Source organism: Oryza sativa, chromosome 5, assembly GCF_034140825.1.
Source record: "Oryza sativa Japonica Group chromosome 5, ASM3414082v1".
In the NCBI taxonomy this organism is placed as follows: domain Eukaryota; kingdom Viridiplantae; phylum Streptophyta; class Magnoliopsida; order Poales; family Poaceae; genus Oryza; species Oryza sativa.
Window position 1 is genome coordinate 19,592,554 of NC_089039.1, and position 23,563 is coordinate 19,616,116.

Genomic DNA, 23,563 nt, shown 5'->3' on the forward strand with positions numbered 1-23,563 from the left:
TATTAGCCCTGACGAGGCGTTCGAGCCGTCGGATCAACGCCCCTGTGCATATCCTGGCCGTCCAATAAATCTCTTTACCTAGTTCGGCTTGGGCCTCGCACCGACTCCGACTCCGACCCCGACTCCGACTCGCCGCCGCCCTTGCGCCGCCTCCGCGGAGCCCTCCCCTCCCCGCCGGCGGCGGCTGCGAAGGTGCGGCACGTACGCGCTGGTTTCTTCTTCTTCTCTCCGAATCGTGTCCTGGGTTGGGGGGGGGGGGGGCTCCCGCATGCTTGCTTGCTTCTGAATTTGCTTCGCGGGTGTTTGTTTGTTGGTTGTGGCAGCGACTGGATTGGATGGCATCGAGGGTTCCGTCTCCACCGTGCGCGGCGGCGCGGTCCGGTTGGGCTGTCCCGATGGTCTCCGTCCGGCCGGCGAGATCCGGCGTGGCGAGTATGATGTCCCTTTCGATTCGATTCTCTGTATGGCTCGATTTGTTACTGCTTGTCGCGAATTGGGGGAAAAACTGGGATTGCTCGTTTGTTTTGGCAGGAGGACGTGCTGTGGTGTGCGCCGTTATCTTCAGGCCGTGTATCGATATTCATAAGGTCCGTACGAGTGGAACACTTGCTTCCTCTTATGTTTCATGGGTGTTCTGAACATTAACATGATCGTAAATTGATACCCCAACTTTGTAAGCAAAGTACTTTCAGAAGTTTTTTCAGCTTGTATGCTCCAAATTTTCCTGCGATGCGATTCACCTGGAACACCGTGATATTAAAACTAAAGGCTTATGCATTGATTTCTACTGTCATTTTGCAACCATGTGAGTTCAGTTACTTCTGGCATTAACAGTGTCATTTATCTGATGGGCTGTTTCTTAATATAAATTTTCAGGGGAAAGTTAAACAGATTGTTGGCTCTACTCTTCGGGATTCATCAAACGATGGCACGGCACTTGTTACAAATTTTGAATCAGACAAACCTCCAGCAGAATTTGCAAATATATATAAAGAGGATGAACTTATTGGTGGACATGTAATCATGCTTGGTGCAGATCCTGCTAGTCAAGCTGCTGCCATGGAAGCACTACATGCATATCCTGGTGAGAATGTTATCTAGCTGTTACCTGTTAGCATAATTATGTTGTTATTTGGACTAGTTCTTTTGTGAGCAGCTGTCTGTAGTTGTTTGTTCTTTACTGTTATCAATAATAATTATGATATAAAGCCACATTTGTGACTATTGAATATATGGGTGCTTACAGTGTATATAATTTAATAAGTGCAGTGTTTGTTTTTATTTTCTAAAAAAAACTAGCTGATACAAAATATCATGTAGCTATTTGAGAGCAATGAAAAATACTTTGCCAAAATGCAACTCTAGGGGAAAAAACTTAATAACACTTCTTCCTTTTCCGTTGTTGTTTCATGATATTTTCCAGTGGTATACCTGTCAGATTCCACTATTGCGGGGTTTGAATTATGTATGGTTCATGCTGACAGCCATGTTTCATGTTCATTGCCATAAAATTAAGCCCAAGAGATGCTAATTTAGGTTATTATGGTTCTGGTCATTGGAGCCTTTGGAGAGTTTTTTTTTCACCTGCTAATGGTGCTTCTGCTAGTATGGTTTGTTTCTACTATGGCCATGAAGCAAAATCAATTTGAAGTATTTGTAATAAACGTGGGCTATTATAATACTAGGTGGTTTGCAAGTTGGAGGTGGAATAAATTTGGAGAATGCGATATCTTACCTTAATGAAGGTGCCAGTCACGTGATTGTTACTTCTGTACGTGTTCATGCCTTGATCCGTGTATATAAGTTCTGTTTCTCTTTCATTCTTTGAAACCACATATAGTTGTGTATGTTAATACGTGCATCAGTTAACCGGAACAAAATTAAGCCTGGCCCCATTGCATTTCCATTTCATATCCATTTCTTGTTAAATACAATTTGTTGGTTCACTGTAACGTTACCCCAAAGCCTAGCATGATATAAGAGCAACCTATCAAAAACCCTACCACTAGTCATTGATCTACAGGCAATGGCATTGCCTATAGTCCTGTCCAGTCAGTCAATAACATTCCGGTGGTTTCTCCTTCCTGGTGTAATTTGCTTGCTGGTTGCCTCCTTTTTTCTTCTTGACGGAAAAGTGTTCCAAAAGCCACAAGGTCTAAGGAATCTCCTGTTCTCTTTGGGTGATCACTGTAAAATCTAAGGGAGTCTTTGTTGTGGGGCTTAGGAGCCTTGTACCTACTGGCTACTGTTGGCGATCAGCCACAAACCCCGAAGGTGTTTGATGAAATGACAATTTAGAACTGGAACAAACTCAAATGCGATCACAAGAGAACTTTTGTGTTGCTAAACTTGGCAGCATTTTCTAATGCATTGATCAACTTAAATAGCAAAGATGCAATGCAGGTCCGTTAATCTCCTTACAGGAATGTGCGATCCACGTTGGGGGGCTTGCTGCACCATGCGCTGCATGCTTCCCTACTTAGCCACGCCATCCCACGTGGTGGTGTGGCAAGCCTCCGAACCATTTGTTGTAGGACACATGGCGTGGCAAGCCTCCGAATGTGGGATGGCACATTCCTGTAGGGAGATTGACAGACTTTCATCACATCTTTTCTATTTTAGTTGATCAATGTATCAGAAAACATTGCCAAGTTTACCAGCACAAAGGTTCTCTTACGTTCAAGTTCGAGTTCATTCCAGTTCATGATTTGCATTTCGTTGAACACCTTCGGGGTTCCAGGCTGATCGCCAACAGCTACTAATAGGTCGGTGCTATTTGTGAGTGCTGGCTGCAGCATTAGATTGCATATTATAAAAAGTGTATTTAATATTGTTCCTCATTGCTGTCATGCTTCATTTGCATACATGTAACGAGTCAAGTCTTTTAGAACTTCAATTGCTTGTGATTTTCAACTGAAACATGGTCAACACCAGTTGACATGACGAGACATTTGATCTATTTGATCATATGACTATCGCTCATCCCTCATTGATGCACCTACTTACATAAATAGATGTAGCTATTTCACTGTATATTAGTAAATTGATATGAAGTGGATTTTTCATCATGGTGACTTCAGGAGATAAATTTGAAGCTTCTCATGTCCACCTGGTCATGTCTGTTATCTTTGATGAACCCATCATACCATAAACATGAACCATAGAGCTTAGTTTGAGTATTTTGGTTGTTTAGTTTCTATTTTCTTTACTCATCATTCTCTGTGAGTACTATCAAATCTAGTAATAGATGTCAAAGCATATTGCAATGTCTTGATTAAGGTTCATCACAAATTACTTACATGTTTTCTGTTATAGAGGTCGCTTCCATGGTATAAAATGTTAATTTTACTTTTAGTTCAACAAAATACATTCATAGCCGATAATTACTAACAGCAGTGGCGAAGCCAAGATTTATGTATGAGGGGGGCCAATTTTGTAAGTGATTACGGGCTGTTTTGGTTTGCTGCCAAAATTTGCCCTACCAAATAGTTGGCACTTTGAATAGTACCTTATAGATGTTTGGATTGATGCCAAAATTTGACAAAGTTAATACAACTCCTATGAACCAACTCTACCAAAACATTAGTAGTACCAAATCTTGCCCATGATTTGGCACTTACCGATGATTTGGTGGGGCACCAAACCAAATGAGCCCTACAATTGAAGAAAATAGTGTAGAAATATATGTGAATTCAAGGCTCCCAATAGATAATATATCAATATCAATGATATAAAAATTTGCATTGGGGGAGGCCAGGCCTCTTCTCGCCCCCTCTGGCTTCTCCCCTAACTAGCAGCCAGGCAAATTTTGCCTTTGTTGGCAAAATATTGCACTTGCACATAGCTGACCCCATTTTACAAATGCTTGATAGGATTTTTTTTTGTGTAATTTACCTGCATTTTGTTTTTACTGTACTTGGGCTTATCAGTAGTTGAATATTGTGAATCATGCATCTGAGTCTTTTTATGCAGTATGTGTTTAGTGAAGGCAAAATGAACATTGAACGGCTGAAGCAACTTGTCGATCTGGTTGGGAAACATAGGCTTGTTTTGGACCTTAGTTGTAGAAAAAAGGTACCAAGTACTTCGGACATCTTCTTTTCAAATTTAATTAATTCATTACTGTGTGTGCAATGAGAAAGTTAGCACTTCAAATACTTCACGTGAGCTGTTCTCGTTACATTCTTACAAATGTTACACCTTTTGTACCTGCAGTTCACGCTCTTCTAGTGTGATGCCTATGCTGCATGTCGGCATACGGACAATTCCAAACGCATGGCATGCATGGCATTTCATAGGCAAAAAGTGTTAGAACAGTGGCATGGTTGATTACATCTTTTTGGAATTTCGCTTAGAACAGTTCATGAGGGTCCCTTTCTTGAATTTTTCAATTTGATCTGTTCAAGTTTAACCTAAAATGGTTTAATGATTGTGAAATATAATTTGCACTATGTATGCCCTGATAGTTATATAGAGAGCAGTATACAATATACCAAAGTATAGTTGAATTCCAACTAACTGGTTTCTGTGATAAACTGACATCCAAGAGCATGAACCAACAACAATAAGTGTATATCACTATTTTAGGTGTAATTACTCCATGTATTCCTTTTCATATTCAGAATGATTTTTACTGATAAAGATAATTAGTCATACCATCAGATATGAGCATTTTACCCCTGAAACAAGATAAAATTTAACCTAAACAAGTTAGTCCTTTTAATAGTTTATATCGAAGTTAGAGAAACACAAGCTAGCTACATTCTCTTCTGTAAATACAAGAAAGAACAATTAGGATTACCCTAATGTGTTTGTCATTATCTTATTATTGACAGGTACTTTGATACTTAATTACGTTCTTACAATAATATTTCTTGATAGGATGGAAGATATGCCATCGTGACTGACAGATGGCAGAAATTCAGTGATGTCTTTGTGGATGAGCCAACATTAAAACATCTTGCTGCCTATGCAGATGAATTTTTGGTTCATGGTGTTGATGTGGAGGGGAAAAGGTGTGTTTTATACCTTTTCTCTGTTTCATGCTTTCTTGATAGAATTGGATTGGTAATGGCAGCATGAAATATTGTAATAAGACTTTAAATGTCTGTCTGCCAAAACTTTCTATATGCTACTGTTCACCCTTAGTTTCATAACCAATTACTCGGTAAAGATCCAATTTTTTGTGCTTTCAGTTAGGTATTTAAATTTAATGACACATCATTGAGCAAATGAAGTTAACATGATCGTCCCAATAGAAGCAGGTTTTTTTTTTCACTTTTTAGTTTTTTCTTTGTCTTGATTGGAATGAGTTCTAATGTTCAAAAGCTTATTTGTGTTCTTCAGTAGTGCAACTGCTCATATCTTGGATAGGTTGTTAATTTGTATATCCAGTTCACTTGTGTATTCACTTAGTAGTGAACAGCTTTCTTTTTGTACCATTATCTTTTCTGATTTAAGCTAGTTTGGCAATTGCAGGTTAGGAATTGATGAAGAACTTGTCGAACTATTGGGACGTTATTCACCTGTACGTGCAATTGTATTCTTGATTCATTAATTTAAATTCTTCCAGCTTTTTCTTGTTTCTTAATTCCATCCTTAATGTTTGTTCTGTATCTGCAAGTTTAGTCTTTCTTGTGAAATTTAGATTCTTGCTTTATCTATAATTGAAAAAGCTGTCAATAAACCAAGTATTTAAATGGCTGAATTGACTGCATTGTAGTTGAGCATCTAGATTTTTGAAAGCGAAGAAAAATGCTACACAGGCAATGTTATTTCAAAAGCTACTCCATATAACAAGATGACCATGGCCTTCATAATTCTTAAACTCAAGATGCTAAATCAAGCTGCAGCTAGGCATTTTACCATCCTTGTTTCTTTTGAACAAAACAATTGTCGAACAAAGCACTGGTAGCCATTTAGATATAAATATGGGCATGCTGATACAACTTTTGGGAGATGGACATTTACTCGGGCTGTTCAGATACGGTTTAGGCAGGTCAATAGGTTGTGACAGTGATCATGCATGCAGGCAGGCTCCCAGTTTGCAAACCAATAAAACCTTGCTTTAACCGTATTTGAATGTTCCTAGTTCTATTGTTTATGAACTCATAATAGTATCTTTGGCTCTGTAGATACCTGTAACTTATGCTGGGGGTGTGTCTACAATGGATGACCTAGAGAGGATAAAAAGAGCAGGCAACAGTCGAGTTGATGTTACGGTTGGGAGTGCCCTTGATATATTCGGAGGAGATTTGCCCTACAAGGACGTCGTTCTTTGGCACAAGGAACAAAATATGGTTAGCCAACCATGATATATCAGAGGTATAATGCTTAACCTGTTCCATCAGCTCGATTGTTATGCACAGACCTCCAGGGTCTAGAAGTAATGCTAATGCATTTTCTCAAGTGTTGTACTGCGAATAATTCGATGGGTCTTCTGTGGTATAAGTTCAAGCTGAAGGGTTCGATTTTGTTCGGATCTGGAACTAGGCTTTACATTGAGGACTGGCCGAGCTGTTTATCAAGCGACTGCACTATATGTTTTTGAGATTAAAACACTGTTAACATGATATGTAAGCACATCTACTGAGTTAGCCCGTCTGATGGTGAAACATAATGGGGGCCTCCACTAGTCCACAGCTCATTAATCATACTCAACATTTGGCGTACCAAGCTGCAGTGGTTACAGTGTGTTTTCTTTGGAAGTGGGCCGAGGGATTTATGCCCCACTTAAAATGTGGTCATTTCCCCAATTTCCTGCAGGTCATGTGAAATCCCTACTGCAGTACTCCTATGTGTGCCAAGCATGCCAATGTGGCCATGTGGCCTGTGGGTCTATTGGCGACGTTTGGCTGTGGAGTACTGCTCAGTAATGGATTAAGTAAAACATCTCAAAGCACCATTTGCAACTTCTCAGCAGTTCATAATGCAAGAGCTGATTTGTTTGGAACTATTAATGCATATTGTTGGTCTTGTGATTGTACTAGTATTTTCACAAGGAATCCCATTTTCAGTGTGTATCCCGCACCCGCCTTCAGGTGCAGGTATGCCACTGCACACTGCCGCTGGCATAGTACGGTGTATTCTCTGTGCAACGTTTACAAGGACCTGCATTTGTTGCGCGCCGTTGGCGCTGACACCGATGTGGTGCAGAACTGGAGATTTCTTGCGCCGTCAGTTTTGCCTTTGGCTGCCATAGTATATTCGTGGGTGCCGAAGTTTGCTTAAGGCCGTGTTTAGTTCACCCCCAATTACTCTTAACTTTCAATTTTCCATTACATCACATTCAAAACTTTTCTAAACACGTAAACTTTTAACTTTCACTAAACTTTCAACTTTTTTGCAAAAATTAAACACAGCCTAAGACAAATTTTGCCAACGATGGTCTGATTTGGTCATACTACGGAGTAGTACATGGCTGTGTTTAGTTCACATTAAAATTGAAAGTTTGGTTAAAATTAAAACGATGTGTGTTTAGTTCACACTAAAATTGAAAATTTGGTTAAAATTGGAACGATGTGACGGAAAAGTTAAAAGTTTTATGTGTGTAAGAAAGTTTTGATGTGATGGAAAAGTTGAAAGTTTAAATAATTATTTTGAAACTAAACAAGGCTATAGTTTAGCTGTTTAGCGACTCCGCTAGTCGGCTTTTTGGATAGGCTCGTAACTAAACGAACAATGGAGGCTGTAGATTGCAGTAGAACGCACCGCACCGGCACGGCACGGCACGGCACCGGCACGGCCTGACGCAGACAGCAGTAATGAAAGCAAAGCTAGATACATACTCCCGCCGTCAAAAAAAAAAAAAAAGGCAAACCCTGAGTTTCCGCTCTCACGTTTGACTGTCCGTCTTATATGAAATATTTTTATAATTAGTATTTTTATTGTTGTTAGATGATAAAATATAATTAATATTTTATGCGTGACTTATCTTTTTAATTTTTTTCATAATTTTTTTAAATAAGACGGACGGTCAAACGTTGAACACGGAAATCAGGGTTTATCTTTTTTTTGGACGGAGGGAGTATGTGTAAAGTTTTAGCGTGTCACATCGGATATACGGACACACATTTAAAGTATTAAATTATAGTTTAACAACAAAACAAATTACAAAATCTGCTGTAAACCGCGAGATAAATTTATTAAGCCTAATTAATCCATTATTTGTAAATGTTTAATGTACCGCCACATTGTCAAATCATGGCGCAATTAGGCTTAAAAAAATTGTCTCGCAATTTACACGTAATCTGTGTAATTAGTTTTTTTTTGTTTATATTTAATACTACATGTATATGTCCAAACATTCGTTGTGACGGGCTATAAAATTTTTATGGGGATATAAATAGACCTAAAATAAAGATAAAATATCTTATCCTGGTCGTGATCGTTGGGGCAGCATCAGCATTCACGGCGAAATGGCAAATGTCTTGCGCCGGGCCATGTGGAATTGTAGGGGTTGGTACCTTGGCGGGCGTGGCGCGCGACAACGCGAGTGGCGACACTGGAAAAAGCTGTGCAATAGACAAAAAAGGAGCCTGGAGGTGGAGGGGCCTGCAGCCTGCCCAGACATCGGTGCCTGAATTTTTTTTACAATTTAACTCTTTTTAAAAACTTATTTTATAAATAAACTCTTAAACAACTTGTTCTATAAATGGTTTCTTTTAATGGTTTCTTTTAGACCACTGCTGTGGCCCCATGCCATCATGATGCCACATGGCCACCAAGTGCTAACGTGGCAAGAGGACGATGCCACCGTGTCAATCTTGCTAGCACTGCCCCTCCTCCCCATGCCAACACTGCTGGCGCTCTCCCTCCAGGGCTGGGCGCACTTAAACCGTGTGGGCCCTACCCCTGCCCCTTCTTCACCATTCGCTACCTAGGTCGTGCGCGGCACTGCTCACCTCCCCCCTCCCCCCAATCCTCCTCCTCAAATCCATTCGATTTGGAGTTGTTTTTCACGCGATTTCTTGGAGAAGAGCAAGGTATACCCTTCATTCCCCTCTCTTGTTTTTTCGTTTTAATTAGTGGAATTTGTAGATCGAAGGATAACCCTATAACCTATTTTTTTTTGTCTAATATAGTGATCTTGACCGTTGAAATTGAGGGTTTGATGATTGTAGTGTTACATGTGTACAGTGCGCTTATTAGTGTTATGATTTTTTTAAGTACATATATGTGGTAATGATAATTTTTAGTTGAGATATGGATGGATGGTTGTATGGAAAAATTGATTTAGGTTAAATTTGAAGGTACGTATTATACAGAGGAGAGACAAATTTTGCTACTACAGATTGAACCTAAATCAATTTTTCCATACAACCATCCATCCATGTCTTAACTAAAAAATATCATTACCACATATATGTACTTGAAAAAACATAGCACCAACGAGCACATTGCATGCATGTAACACTACAATCATCAAATCCCCAATTTCAACTGTCAAGATCACGAAATTGGGCAAAAAATAGGTTCTAGGGTTACCCTCCAATCAACAAATTCCACCGATTAAAACGAAAAAAAAGGGGAATGGAGGAGTATACCTTGCTCATCGATTTTCCTTAAAAATCCTATGAAAAATGGCTCCAAATCAAGTGGATTTGAGGATTTGTGAGAGTGGAGAGAGAGAGAGAGAGCGCGCGTGCACGAGATGCGCTCAGGCTAAGACAAAAGATAGGGGGGGCAAATGGGTGGGGGAAGGGGGGATTGGGATTCGGTGATATTCCCCCGTGACATTCTCTATTGGCGCCGTGGGGGGGAGGGGGGGCAATGGCAGTAATGTTGATGCCATCCTCCTGCCACATCAGCGATGGGCCGCCATGTGGTGCCACGGTGGCATGACACTCGCGCTGTCCGGTTGGACTACAGTGCTATTAACTCTAGTGCTTCTACTCTGTTGGTGTTCAGCGTTCCTTATCGCCAACTAGGCAACTACCTTTTCGCAGTGAAATTTTTTCGTCAGCTCTTCTAGTTCGTTCGTTTGGCTTCGTGCTTATGTTTCCACAAAGATTACTCGTCATGGTTTTGGGATGCAGGATTTGTACCTTCTTGTACTAGGAAATTTGAGAAGAAATCATATTGGTTTCATCTAATATTTATGGGTATCCCAGCAAAAAAAAATATTTATGGGTAATTTCAGTGTCTCATTTTTCTTTGTTCTGTTTACCCCGATTCTCACGAAAGCAGCAAAAAGTGTACAATGGCAATCTTTTCGCGCAATACAGTGAGCTGAATATACTTTACACAATTTTGGAACAAGTTCTAGGCTCTAGCTCACTTCTCTTTGCTTACAATTTCAGAAATCAATTCCATCGTACCCCTCCAAAATCTCCTTAATTACGGTAGCTTACCACGCTGCTGCGCCATCCAACCTCCACAGAAAATACCTTTAAGACAAGGTCTAAAGTGCAAAAATACAAAAATAGTTTGGCACTACATTGATTTATTTTGTATTTGGCACTGCAAAGATGGTCTTGACGTTCCGAGTTAGCCCATTTGATGGTGGAACACAATGTGATCTCCTGTATACATCCGCAAAACCACAACTCCACAGCTCAGGCTGTGTTTATAGTTCACGCTAAAATTGGAAGTTCGGTTTAAATTGGAACGATGTGACGGAAAAGTTGAAAGTTTATGTGTGTAGGAAAGTTTTGATGTGATGGAAAAGTTGGAAGTTTGAAGAAATATTTTGGAACTAAACACGGCGTCACTACTCATACTCAATCTTTGGCATTGGCGTATCAAGCTGATGACTTGTAGTGGTTACAATACTTTTGATTTTTCAAGTATGGAAGTGTAAGACATTTTTTCATGTCACACTTTAGTTATGCCCGTAGTTTTGCTGCCCCATCGAGCTCGCCAAATCTAGCCTCGGGTTCGTCGGATCTGGCGAGCGGCACCGCTTTGGGGACGATGCAGCTGATTGGGGCGGTGGCCTCGCCGGCGACCGCTGCCGCTTCACACGGATGTGGGGGTGTCGCATTAGGCCACGGTCTCTCCCAATGCGCCGCTCAACCCGTACCTCATCCTGCACCTGCAAGTTTTGACGAAGAACATGTGACTTAGTTTGGCTCCGCGGACTTCGGTTAGGAACGCCACACACGCATCTTGGGAGAGGGGGTGGAATATCTGATGTGGATGGTTGGGGAAAGAATGCCACCTCACTGCATTGTGAACGCCCTGGCAGTTCTATCATTCCTACTTCTATTTACTCTGAGATTCACCTCAACCTTTTAATCCAAACTCTCAAAGGATGCCCCGATTTGGCCAGGCATTTCGGCGAACGCATGTAGTTGGCTAGGCTCTACTCCATCATTCCCAAAATAAATAAACTTTATATGAAATATGATACATTATAATATTACAAATTTAAATAAATCTCTTTATGGTGCTATATTTTATAGCTGTATCATGGAGCCTGAGAACGCATGACACGACAAGGCAACCGAATCCGTACGGGAAAATGCAACGAATAGGCAGGCATTGACGAAAGCAAAATTAAAAAAAATTATCACCTGGTCCCGATCGTTGCCTCGTTGCGCATGGCTGCATGGGCACTTCCGCACGCAAGTGGTGACACTCGGGTAAAGCTGCGCGGCAACCGCATCGTGAGGGTGAGGCCTAGGGCCAGTCGGCCAGACACCGCCGGTGCGTGTTATATATTGGATGTATTGGTGCAATGCGATGCGAAACACTCGCTCTCTTACTCTGTCGCCTACTAGTCCACCTCTCACTGTTGTTCACCGTCTCCTGGCTCCTGCCCCACCTATGCCCCTCATTTCCACCACACCAATAGTGATTTTTGGGGTTACCTCTGCACCCTTCCAGTCAGTTCGTTTTCGTCCCGTGCTAATATTTTCATTCTAACGTATGAGTAGTGTATAATTTCGGGGAGGAAAAGAATGCATGATTAATTTCTACTTTCTAGTAATAGGAAATCTCAGATGAAGTCATGAAACCTACATGGTTCATCTAGAACTTGCGTGGAATTTTAGTCATAAGAAAGTTTTGGTTTTCCATCTCCAGTTTTCCTCTTTCTATGTGTGTGTGAGAGAGAGAAGAGCACAAGCACAAGCACAAGCACAGCTACGTTATGTTTGTTCCGATTCTCACGAAAGCAGCAAGGTAGTATAAAACGGCAATCTTTCCGTGCAATGCAGTGAGCTGAATGCTTTACACAAGATTGAATTTCGGAACAAGCTCTACTAGGGCCTCTAGCTCACCTCTCTTCGCTTCCAATTTCAGAAACCAGCTTCACAAAACCCCTCCAAAATTTATGTAATTACCTCCCATCTCTCCATACTGCCATATCTAACGCAAAGCCCCAAAAGCACAAGGGCTAAAATGCAAAAACAAATAGCAGTAAAATTGTAAAAAGCTTGGCAGTACACTAATCATGGGTGGCCAGGTCTTCCCTTTACAACCCAAAATCAACTCAAATCAAATCTCCACTGCTTAAGAGCTTCAAGCATCAGCAACCTTCTCCTCCTCTTCGCTTGGAGAAGCAAGAGCAGGAGAGCAGAAGCAGAGTGGAGTTTAGCTAGCGAGCGCAAGCCACCATGCGCGGGCCACCGCATGCTGCGGCGGTGCTCCTCGTCGCCGCCGCCGCCCTCTGCCTCGGCGGCCGCGCGGAGGAGCTCGAGGCGTCGTCGCCGGAGTTCAACTACCCGGCGGTGTTCAACTTCGGCGACTCCAACTCCGACACGGGAGGGCGCGTGGCCGCCGGGTTCGAGTCCATCGCGCCTCCCTACGGCTCCACCTTCTTCGGCTCCCCCTCCGGCCGGTTCTGCGACGGCCGCCTCATCATCGACTTCCTCAGTAAGCTCACCTCTCTTGTTCTCACCCATTTCCTTGTAGATTCTTCATGTGGGTGGCAGTGCGTCGTTCACATTGCTTGTTGCAATCTTATTCCCACATGGTAACCGGGGGCATCGGCGATGTGGCTTCTGTCTGAATTGCATCAGAAAAATCGTTGCTCGTCGCCGATTGGTTCTTGGTACCCAATCTAGTGTTGCAAGAAACAAAGAATCGGCGTGCTGGTGATACTGTTCGTCGTCGATCTTGACGGCAGTGAGGCCATTTGGTCCGCACGGTGGTTGGGGAAAAGGGCGAATTAGTTAGGACTGTCCTTTGCAGAACATACCAGATCACCAGAACGGCCGTGATGGTGGTTAGAAGATTTAGGATGGGGATTGGGGCATCAATTGCCGATGGTCAATGATAGCAGTGTACTCTGTTCTAACACCGGAGGAATTGTGCTGGATGTGGGTGGTCCAATTCGTGCCATTTGTACCGCTGTTACTTGCAGCATTTTGGTGGGATATTCGTTAGATCTGGAGGAAAGGATGTGCTGTTTCTTGATCCGGTTTCATCGCATTTGGGGAAATTAGGTCACTGTTGTTTTATGCTTTGACTCGCGGTGAGCTTTGCTCTGTCTCCATCCAGCTGCCTACTTGCCTAGTGCCTAATTTCTTGGGTGTACTTAAGAGTGACCCACCAACTACCGTGTGTAATGTGTTTCCATTTATTTAGTTTAACTAGGCTACTGCTTTTCAGTTTATTATTGGAGTTGGTGTGGTGGTGTCACTAAGAAACCATGGGAGTTGGAGGCGTAACTATGAAGGAAATCTAAATGGCCAGCACAATTTTAGTTGTAGAAAACACTATCACAAGTTGCTATTGATCACCCCCTCCCCCCACCTCCTTCTCTTCGTTATTTCACATTACTAACTTTCACAGTTTTTGAGATGTGACCTGCAATTGGTTTGTGCAATCTACAATTATGGTCCATGTAGAAGATTAGTATTCTGAAAACATTCCTCTGAACAATAGGTCTAGTGATATAGTTTTCATATAATCACTATAAACCTGGAACCTTAGATTCTAAATATTGTTGCTTTAGTGGGTTAATGCATTACATTTTGATAGGAATAGCAATAGCATTTCGCTACTATAAATTTCAAAAAAAGCATTTCGCTACTATGACTAGGAAATTCTATTTTCACACTTTTGCACATGAGAAACTTATGTGGGCCACTATCTGACATGATTTTAAACTTCCTCCTGCAGTGGATGCAATGGATATGCCGTTCCTCAATGCATATTTGGATTCTGTTGGTGCACCTAACTTACGTGCGGGTGTTAATTTTGCTCAAGCTGGCTGTTCAATTACTCCAGCAACGGCAACATCTGTCAGCCCATTTTCATTTGGTCTTCAGATTAAGCAATTCTTTGCATTCAAGGACAAAGTTACTAAGCTTCTATCTAAAGGTATGGCAAGGTTTTCCATACGTCACATCTTTAGATGTTGTGGATACAAAGCAAAATGGAAAATGTCTTCTGCAGTATGTACCCATAAAAGTCACGCAGACCGAATGAATTTTGACTGAAGGTGGCAATTTTGTGTTACATAGGATTAATAGGGGAAAATAAAGAACTGCACCTAGAAAATACTCCAAGATGATTAACAAATCAAACTTAAAATAAATTAAAGAGGACATAAAGTTGAGACGTTGAGTGAGTTTCAGTGAATGAAAATTTTCAGAACATTTTAGGCCAATATTGTGTTTCTGGAAAATTGTAGAAGTTTCCATTATTTATCATTGTTCATTCGCAATGATAACAAGTTTTTTTGGAATCCTTGCAGTGACTAGATTTTAACACTTAGCAAGTTTTTTTCGTAGTTCCATTATGTTTTTTTAATCAATACTCCCTCCGTCCCAAAATGTAGCTATTTCTAGCACAGTGTCTTGTCCCAAAATGAAGCTATTTCTTCACCTACCTCCTCCTCTCAACCAATCACAACCATTCTTCTTCACCTACTTTCTCTTTTCAACCAATCACACACTTCCTCCAATCATTCTCACTTACTTTCTTAATACCCGTGCCAACCTCAAAAATGGCTTCATTTTGGGACGGAGGAAGTATATATCAGTACAAGAATTAGAATGATATTCTCCTCTGTTAACCTAACCACCTGGTGTCTTTGATTTTCCATGTTCTAATATAGGCTATGTAACTTTATTAGTGATGGAATCTTATTTATTTACTTTGCAGGAGATACGTACAGGAGATATATTCCTCAGTCGGATTACTTTTCGCGGGGACTTTACACGTTTGACATAGGTCAAAATGACCTTGCTGGTGAATTCTACTGGAAAACAGAGGACCAAGTTGCTGCATCCATTCCGACTATTTTGTTGGAATTCGAAACTGGGCTGAAGGTTTGTATACACAGTATTTTCATTCTTAAGCTTTTGCAGTGCATGGAACCTTTTTTTTTTTCTTCAATGGTCTTCAGTAGTTTGTAGAATATGGTTTTCAGTCTTCAAAAAATAATCTGTTTGCCTTGGCCAAAAAATAATCAGTTTGCCATTTTTCCATACTGGTCCAACTATGTACTGTTTGATTGGGAAAGGACCTACTCTAAACGTTTTCCTTCTTTTTCAGAAATTATATGAGCAAGGTGCCAGGAAATTCTGGATTCACAACACAGGTCCTCTTGGCTGCTTACCTCAAAACGTAGCTTTTTTCGGCAAAGACCGATCCCAGCTGGATGAACTTCGTTGTGTAGCAAAGCATAATCGTGTTGCAAAGCTTTTCAACTTACAGCTGCATGCACTTTGCACAAAGTTAAGAGGTGAATTCGCTGGGGCTAGTATCACTTATGTTGACATCTACACCATCAAGTACAGCCTGATCGCTAATTATTCGCGCTATGGTATGCAACCAAACTATCTAATTTCCTCATTGTTTGGTTATCTTGAAATCAAATACATGATTTATCATTTCTATAGTCAGTATATTACAATGCTGGGAGCTTTTTTTTAACATTAACATGCTTCAACTAGAAGACTTATGATGAATTGCCACCATCAGTCCTGAACTAGGCTTCTAATTATGAACCTCGCTTGAGGGAAATAAAGATGCTTTTTACCCTTTTTTTTTCGCTATTTGCTCATTCCCTTGCACTGCTACACTTTTTTTTAAAGACAATGGAATTGTACAAGACACTACACAACAACATTTTCTTTCTTTGGCTTTCTTCTACTATGCATTTGGACACATGCTGGATCAGTGATGACTATTGTAGCTAGCTCATAAGAATATTAAGCAGTAGGCTTTCAAAACAATAATCCCTTCAAACAACACTCTTAATTTCTGCCTTTGCATTATTACAGGGTTCGAGAATCCCATCCAAGCATGCTGTGGATATGGAGGGCCACCCTTGAACTATGACAGTAGAGTACCTTGTGGGCAGACAGCGTCTCTGAATGGTAATCTTGTAACAGCCAAAGGGTGCAAGGACAGTACAGAATTTGTCAATTGGGATGGAATCCATTACACAGAAGCTGCGAATTTCCACATCGCGTCGCAGATCCTTACAGGGAGATACTCTGACCCTCCATTTGCTGACAAGATGCCATTTCTCATAAAACCGAAGTTCTAATGAGCAGATCTTTTTTTCGCTTTTATAAACTACGAGGTGTTGTATTTGATAAAAAAAAAACGTTGTATTTGTTACTTGTCAATAGATAATAATCACATATATAGCTCTTTTCAGTTGTTCATATATACTTCGACTACTACTGCTACAAAGCCTCAGCGGTGATTAACTAAAAGACATGTAGGGGTTACAGTGACCTGAGTAGTACCCAAAGGTCCTGAGTTCAAATCTCCTATGGAGCGAATTTCAGATTGAGTTGTTTGCGGGGCTAAGTTTCTTATCTCAATGGCCGTATATATCCGGTTGGATATGGAGGCCGGGTAGAAAATACCCTTCTCTAAAAAAAATAATAAAAAAAAACTAAAAGACAGGTTTAGTTGCATTGTTGTAGCATGAAATTTTTGCTGGAGAGTTTGCACATTTTGCAAGAACTGTTGCAGCATTGCTGGAAGGATAAAACAGAGCAAAAACTAACAACAAAAAAAATGGTTATAGAAGAAGAGGAATCGGGGTAAGGAAGTGCTGATTTGCACCTAATTGCTCAGTGCCTCAGTTATGCTACTACAATAAAAATTAACCGGCACGGTGGTGCACCTGTGTTCATCATAATTCTCTGTTTCGCCTCTAAAATTCCGACAGAAAACCGGGAGATTTAGCCATCTCCTGAGCAAATTTACTGTACAGAGCAGCACCATATGCTGCTCATTTTTTCTCTCTTTTTTTGTTGGAAAGAACAGGTAGCCGCTGCTGTTCACTTCTTGGAGATGTAGGCGTAGTACTGCGCCATGGGCACGACGAAGGCGATGACGAGCAGGCCGCCGACGACGAGCGTGAACTGGCCGCGCTTCTCCTCCGTCTCCTCCTTCGTCTTGAAGTTGGACTCCCTCTTGTTGTCCTTGAACGTCGGCCCGCCGGGGTCCGGCAGCCCGTCGATCGCCGCCGCCAGCCGCTTCGCCGTCGTGTAGATTGCCTCGTTGTACTTCTCGTCCGTCGCCAGCACTGCAGTGCATGCACGATCAGACCTGTTGGTTTTGTTCTGCGTCGTGAACGGCAGAGCACGCCGGCGTCTGGGGCGAAGGCTAACCTGGGAGGTTCTCGGAGACGGTGGAGTCGAGGATCTCGTCGCCGACGGCCTGCACGAAGGCCGGGCCGCCGGTGATGGCGCCCTCCTTCTGGCTGGTGACGAGCACGACGATGCCCTTGTTGTTGCCCTCCTCCACCGTCGGGTACCACTTCTCCAGCACTTGGTCCGCGTACTCGAACGCGTCAGCTTTGCTCTGCAAGGAATTAACGTCACGGACGAGCCGCGCGCCGGCGGCGAGGTGGTCAGAGACGCGCGGTGGCTTGGCGGCGGCGTGATGTGATGCGATGTGATGGCGTACGTACCGTGAGCTTGCGCACGGTGATGAAGTTGATCCTGATGTTCTTGCGGGACTCGAGGTCGCGGACGAGCCGCTTCACGTCGGACTTGGTCACGCGGCTGAGCACGCCGGCGTCGTCCACCACGTACGTGTCCTCCGGCGGCCCGCCGTTCAGCACGTCGAACTCCGACGCCACGGCCGGCGCGGGCGCCGGCGCCATGCTGATTGCCAGCGACAGCGCCGCCGCGGCCAGGCCGTGCTGCAAGAACGTCGCCCAGCTCCCGACGCCGCCACCGCGGCCGCCGTCTCCGCGCCAAGCGGCGACCGCCTGCGGCGGCGGCTGCTGCCTCCTGAGCGCGCAGGAGACGACGGACCTGGCGGGAGACGACGACGACGACGACGCCGACGCGGCGGGGCTCGCCGGCTTCTTCTTGGAGCCGCGGAGAGGGGAGAGCAATGTGGAGGGGGAGAGGAGGGTCTCCATTGCTGCCGTGCCGGCCGCTGCTTCTCCGGGGAGAAGGAGGGAGCTGAGCTGAGCTGAGCTTGTGATCACTAGAGTTTCTGCTGTTTTGTGTATTGGAAATTTGGTTGCAATGGCGTGGGTTGGATTGTGATTGGGTGGATGGGATTCTGGAGCCGGATAAGGCGAGGGGCCAGCGTGGACAGCCATGTCTGGTCGCCATACTACAAGGGCAGAACTGCACAAGGGTTTCTGCCTCCAGGACGGTCGCTCTGCTCCCTCTTACTCTTCTCTAACCAGACGTATATTTGTCCTTTTATATTGCTAGTAAATTACCCATGGCATAGGATAAAAAAATAAACCTCTTTGCCGTGTTTTTAGTAGTAGTTATGTTTATTTTTCCGGATTTGCTATAAACCTTTTTTCGGATCAGCTGTATGGCAAAACATTGGTTCAATACCCAAATCCATTACCGCATACAATTCCACCGATACAAATTTGATGGACTATAACATCTGGCATATCTCTTCTCTATCTCTATCTCTACTATTATAAAAATTAAATATGTTTTTACCGATACTTTGTTACGTCATCCATGTATGAGTCAACTTTTAAGTTCGTTCGCTTTTAGAAATACAAATCTGTATTTGAGTCGGGTTTTAAATTCGTTCGGTTTTGAAAATACAGAAGGAGATGTATAAGAACTTTCTTTAAAAAAACTCACATGCTAACTTGAGATGATCGGACTCATAATTATAGCTCATGATTTTCTAGAAAAATATATATCTAAACGAATACTACAGTGAATTTTACCTTAACTAAACCGTAAAATAATAATAATAAGATTAAAATAATCTTCACCCGTTGCAACGTACAGATATTTTTTTCTAGTTAATAATAAATGCAACTACTCCCTTCGTTTCACAATGTAAGTCATTCTAACATTTTCCACATTCATATTGATTTTAATAAATCTAGACATATATATCTATATAGATTCATTAACATCAATATGAATGTGGTAAATGCTAGAATGACTTACAGTGTTAAACGGAGGAAGTATATAAGAAGGTAAACTCCTGCGTATTGACTTAGATTGGAATATGCCGTGTTGGTGTTGCATTAAATCAGCCTTTTTTATACATAGTCATACAGAAGTACAGAGTATATATACTGTGTACATCATTCTTAAAAGGTTAATTGCATGTTCTAATATTGTACATCATAGTAGTAGGTCTTGTCCCTCTAAAATGTATCAACTAAATCTACAGGATCCATGGAGCCCAACTCATGGCCTCCCTGAGGGAAGCACTCACTATTTAGGACCGCTAGTTTCCGAAGGTCCAGCACGCTCCACCATAGCATCATAAAGCTGTCGGCCGTTCTGTGTTGCAACACGCCAACACCAAATCAAATTCCATATGATACAACAACAAAGTTAGTAAAATTAGTGGACTTACAAAAATCACAGGGAAGAAATGAATTTGCCCTTCGGGTTTTGTTTGGGTCTCCTTGAAATAAACCAAGATAGGAAATTGTGGCCACCACAGTTCCCAATTCACAAATGTTGAGTACCTGTGGGTGCATTCAATTATCAGGCATTACTACTGTTACCATGATCAAAGCGATTTATCGAGCAAGATAGCCCGACCTTTGGCGCGTGATCGACATGTTTTAGTTTTATGGACATAGAACAAGCAACTAATGCTTAGTTTTTGACATATCTTTCCCTTACGAAATCATTTCGACTGACTTGCCAAAAGTATTCTGTTCTGGACCACATATGGTGTAAAAGATATACATGCCTACTTACCTCCAACGATTCTTGCCACCGACAAATACATTTTCACCTGACTCCTCTAACTGATCGCCCACTTTCACTTCCTGCAATAACACAAATATAGAATCAAGGACACTCATGAAATTATAGATATGAAGACCCAGAAATACACCTTAATCCACATAAGCTATGATGTGAAAAGAATAACATCATTCATGTGACAGAGAGTCATAACAGATTTTTTATAAAAAAAGGTAAATCATTACAGATTTACAGATCTTAGCAGTAATGCATTTACTTAGCAACATAAGTATTTTACTTGAGAAGATAGAGAACACAAACCAGGGCCTCATCATCGAAGACAAATCGTACTCTAGTAGTCTGCAAAACATTGAGATCCGTGTTAGCATGAAAATGAAGCAAACGATTGCTCAAAAATGACCAATAAAATTCAATCAAAGTACAAAAAGGCAAAAAAAAAGGTGCTCTTCAAAAAGAGACGAAAAAATAAGCCATGGGTGCTAGTTGATGATGGAAGTGCTTATGAACAACTAGTTTTAATTTGAATTAATTAGCAAGAGGAGCTCTTGCAACACTGCATTCATGCAGTATGGTCCATGAAGTTTGATTTCAGATTACTCAATATGGTCTTAAAGATTATATCCTACGGAGAAAAGATAGTATCACAACATCTTAAGCAGATATTATAAAACCAGAGCTTAATCAGGCTTGCGCTGACCTGGAACAAAAGAAGACACCCCAGTAGGCCTACAGGTGCAGCAGCAAGAAGATTGTCTGCATATGCAAATGCACCAGCTATCCCTGTATTTGGATAATACTAGTTAATTAGTTGAATTGAGGAATCGCAATGCTAACAACTAATGCATCTTTAGACTTCACGTATAAGTACAAATCTAGAAATATTCTACTCAATAATCACGGGGCTCACCAAGTATAACAATTGGCAATCGATAGTCAGGGTCAGGGACGATAGTCTCTCTGGTCTTCGACTTTCTTCCAAGCTGAAAAGAAGGACACAGGTTACCAGATCATAAAAAAAAATGTGAACTAAGTTATCTTGTGCACATGAAAAATCTGTAGAATGAAAACAAACTCAAATTCCATTTCACTGGTAAATTAAATTCTTGGGTGTTGGGCAAGCCAGGATTTTTAATGCAATTGTGCATGAAATGTTTATAAACTATGCTGGTTCATTATATCCGCTCCCCTTGGATGATTTAATTGGTGCATCAATGCCATTATTTCGTGAAATAAATTTTAAGCCTCTTCAATCATGAAAAAGACAACTTAAATTGAACCACATCAAGAGGTGCTAAAAAGGAAGGGTAAACTATACAAAGTCTAACCACGTTTACTATTGTTGCACGCCGTTGCCTCCCACCATGTACCATAACAGAGTTCCATGATGCACTAGCTAAAGCCGCTCGACACGAAATCACACCTTGAACTGCAGAAGTAGAACAAAAAACAAATCACCTCACATGTACAACATTATGATAACAGCAATGCAGTATATCATATCGTAGTAAACAACGGCAACTTTTTAATTCAGGACTGATCACAAAAATAGCAAATACATGTGAGACATGACCCTAGCTGCAACAAAGCTGTGACCTTTCACAGTCTCTGTTAATAATTTCTGGTATATGGAGGAGGCAGGTAATCAACCAGTCACCACCACCGCAAACTATTCCAATGAAGGACAGTTCCCTTATCTCGCTTTACATATCAGCAAGTACATGGCTTAAGCACAACTGAAGCCTATTAGTGCTAGCTTCTCATCTCAAGATCTAGTGCAGTTTCACATGGAAGGTCCTGAATTCCTCTTGCTCCAATAAACATGGCACAAACGAGTCAGTAGCCACTACTCACCACCCTAACAAAGCTCACCACTCAAGAGAAAGAGTGTGGTAACTAAGTTGTCACTATCGTCTACTGGCAGCAAGGGTTATCTACCATAAATGGCAGGAGCCCATGGTAGTGCGAGAAAGAGCTGTTCTTGGATTGGGAGATGGTTACCTTTGGGAGGAGCTGCCAGGAAGAGTGGGGAAGATAATGAGAGAGTGGACATCATGGCTCCCTCAGCTTATGTTCCTGACCTTCTTCGAGCTTTTTGTTTTTTTTTTCCACTCTCTGAACCTTCTATCGAATAGAGAAGCACTCAAGCTTGTTATTTGATCTGCCTCACTTTTTTTCTTGGGCTTTTTGACGGACCTCGTAACCAAGAACTCCACGTTCGGCCACAAGAGTTGTGCAGTTGCTGAGGGTGTCCACTGCCAATTTGCTGTTTAATACTGTTTTTCACGAATATGGTTTACCTACATACAAATTCGGGGCACGGATCGGTCAGATTCCAAATTGTCACAGATAGGCTAATGGATAGCATATGGCATATGCATAAAGTAAAAAAAAAAAAGAAGAAAAAAGATGCAACTTAGATGCTTGGATCACCCTTCACACAATGTGCTCGACAACCATTTATCACTGTTAATGGCATAAAACAGGATGCGACTATGGGTTGAATATCTGATGGATTAATCCCATTAGACACTCAACATGCTACATTTGTGAATGTCATTTTTTTACGGAAATTTGAGCGGCCTGTTGCAACAAGAAAAACAAAGAGTTTCAATTGCAATGATGACAACAAAACGTTCTTGACAGAAACGAACCAACATCTTTCTGTTTGGTCAACTGATGACCAAAAAGAAACATGAGATGGCTAATAAATACATTTATGACGAATACAACACTACACAAACAAAAGTTAAATTCAATCCACGCACCAGAAAATAGAAAAACAAACCAGACTTAACAAGGTGCAAAAGCATTTGCATTTGGATTTGTTATTACTCTTCCATCCAAAAAAACAAATTTGACCTACATGTCTGTGGAGTGACACGCGATACAATTATCTATGCCACTAATTTTTTAGAACTTCTATAATTATCTTGGCCACATAAAAGATGTCAGATAACACTTCCATCATACAACTTCTATTTACTAGCTTCAATACCCAAGTAAAAGAGTTTCAAAAGTAACAGACTTGTATGATCAATACATGTTTCCAGCAAAAAGAAAGAAAAATACAGATATTGTCCTCGATGCAACACAGGACACAGACATCTTGACTGCAAGAGAAAATCAACCTTTTGTTGGGCCACAAATACCCCGGTAAGCAAAACAATGGAAGATAATTTGCAACAAAAAATATACTAGTTATTACTGAGAAAAACTGATGCAATCATATGGAGAAAAATAAAAAATTCTGCGACGGGACTAGGTGCCTCGACAGCAGCGAAGCTTGGGAATGCCCTAACCTGACAAGGCCGGGACCCGCCTCGTCGGCGGCGAAGACGTCTCCGTCCCTCAGCCGGGCTCGATGGACGGGTGGAGCACTGGATTCGGAGATTTGGAAGAGAGAGAGGAAGAACCAAGGGTGAGTAGATAACAAGTGAATGGATCGGACTCTTCAGCTACAGAAAGGTGAACTA

General features: G+C 41.7%; 4 protein-coding genes across 5 annotated transcripts; 2 read left to right on the forward strand and 2 right to left on the reverse strand.

The window, feature by feature from the left end:
* Positions 1 to 27: 27 nt before the first annotated feature.
* LOC9270806 (1-(5-phosphoribosyl)-5-[(5-phosphoribosylamino)methylideneamino] imidazole-4-carboxamide isomerase, chloroplastic) lies at positions 28 to 6,959 on the forward strand. Of its 2 annotated transcripts, none has more exons than XM_015784213.3 (9): positions 28 to 201; positions 324 to 432; positions 532 to 587; positions 877 to 1,084; positions 1,686 to 1,771; positions 3,973 to 4,074; positions 4,882 to 5,015; positions 5,479 to 5,527; positions 6,135 to 6,959. In XM_015784213.3, the coding sequence occupies exons 2-9, from the start codon at positions 336 to 338 to the stop codon at positions 6,312 to 6,314; spliced, it is 912 nt and encodes a 303-aa protein (XP_015639699.1). In that variant the 5' UTR covers positions 28 to 201; positions 324 to 335; the 3' UTR covers positions 6,315 to 6,959. The 2 variants fall into 2 exon arrangements, with proteins under 2 accessions (XP_015639699.1, XP_015639697.1); XM_015784211.3 differs by having other exon boundaries at positions 28 to 192.
* A 5,301-nt stretch (positions 6,960 to 12,260) lies between these two features.
* On the forward strand, positions 12,261 to 16,787 carry LOC4338728 (GDSL esterase/lipase At1g54790). Its single transcript, NM_001420493.1, has 5 exons — positions 12,261 to 12,819; positions 14,071 to 14,271; positions 15,058 to 15,224; positions 15,451 to 15,721; positions 16,182 to 16,787. The coding sequence occupies exons 1-5, from the start codon at positions 12,561 to 12,563 to the stop codon at positions 16,448 to 16,450; spliced, it is 1,167 nt and encodes a 388-aa protein (NP_001407422.1). The 5' UTR covers positions 12,261 to 12,560; the 3' UTR covers positions 16,451 to 16,787.
* Positions 16,788 to 16,882: 95 nt separating this feature from the next.
* On the reverse strand, positions 16,883 to 18,383 carry LOC4338729 (UPF0603 protein Os05g0401100, chloroplastic-like). Its single transcript, NM_001420494.1, has 3 exons — positions 17,834 to 18,383; positions 17,532 to 17,724; positions 16,883 to 17,446 (listed from the first exon to the last, which is right to left on the reverse strand). Exons 1-3 carry the CDS (start codon positions 18,290 to 18,292, stop codon positions 17,199 to 17,201), a joined length of 900 nt encoding a protein of 299 aa, NP_001407423.1. The 5' UTR covers positions 18,293 to 18,383; the 3' UTR covers positions 16,883 to 17,198.
* A 973-nt stretch (positions 18,384 to 19,356) lies between these two features.
* LOC4338730 (uncharacterized) lies at positions 19,357 to 23,525 on the reverse strand. The gene is made up of 9 exons (NM_001420502.1): positions 23,390 to 23,525; positions 22,089 to 22,387; positions 21,416 to 21,516; positions 20,998 to 21,070; positions 20,788 to 20,870; positions 20,391 to 20,429; positions 20,082 to 20,152; positions 19,729 to 19,843; positions 19,357 to 19,652 (listed from the first exon to the last, which is right to left on the reverse strand). The coding sequence occupies exons 2-9, from the start codon at positions 22,141 to 22,143 to the stop codon at positions 19,584 to 19,586; spliced, it is 606 nt and encodes a 201-aa protein (NP_001407431.1). The 5' UTR covers positions 22,144 to 22,387; positions 23,390 to 23,525; the 3' UTR covers positions 19,357 to 19,583.
* Positions 23,526 to 23,563: the final 38 nt, after the last annotated feature.

Bases quoted from the DNA above. Each gene is read 5' to 3' on its own strand.
- LOC9270806 (XM_015784213.3), top strand. From the start codon at position 336: ATGGCATCGAGGGTTCCGTCTCCACCGTGCGCGGCGGCGCGGTCCGGT. The intron at 433-531 runs GTATGATGTCCC...TTGTTTTGGCAG, and splicing joins GGCGAGATCCGGCGTGGCGA to GAGGACGTGCTGTGGTGTGC. The intron at 588-876 runs GTCCGTACGAGT...ATAAATTTTCAG, and splicing joins CGTGTATCGATATTCATAAG to GGGAAAGTTAAACAGATTGT.
- LOC4338728 (NM_001420493.1), top strand. From the start codon at position 12,561: ATGCGCGGGCCACCGCATGCTGCGGCGGTGCTCCTCGTCGCCGCCGCC. The intron at 12,820-14,070 runs GTAAGCTCACCT...TTCCTCCTGCAG, and splicing joins CCTCATCATCGACTTCCTCA to TGGATGCAATGGATATGCCG. The intron at 15,225-15,450 runs GTTTGTATACAC...CTTCTTTTTCAG, and splicing joins AATTCGAAACTGGGCTGAAG to AAATTATATGAGCAAGGTGC.
- LOC4338729 (NM_001420494.1), bottom strand. From the start codon at position 18,292: ATGGAGACCCTCCTCTCCCCCTCCACATTGCTCTCCCCTCTCCGCGGC. The intron at 17,725-17,833 runs GTACGTACGCCA...AATTCCTTGCAG, and splicing joins TCACCGTGCGCAAGCTCACG to AGCAAAGCTGACGCGTTCGA. The intron at 17,447-17,531 runs GTTAGCCTTCGC...CATGCACTGCAG, and splicing joins CGTCTCCGAGAACCTCCCAG to TGCTGGCGACGGACGAGAAG.
- LOC4338730 (NM_001420502.1), bottom strand. From the start codon at position 22,143: ATGATGTCCACTCTCTCATTATCTTCCCCACTCTTCCTGGCAGCTCCT. The intron at 21,071-21,415 runs GTTAGACTTTGT...CCTTCTTTTCAG, and splicing joins GTGCAACAATAGTAAACGTG to CTTGGAAGAAAGTCGAAGAC. The intron at 20,153-20,390 runs GTTTGTGTTCTC...GTGTTATTGCAG, and splicing joins TCTTCGATGATGAGGCCCTG to GAAGTGAAAGTGGGCGATCA.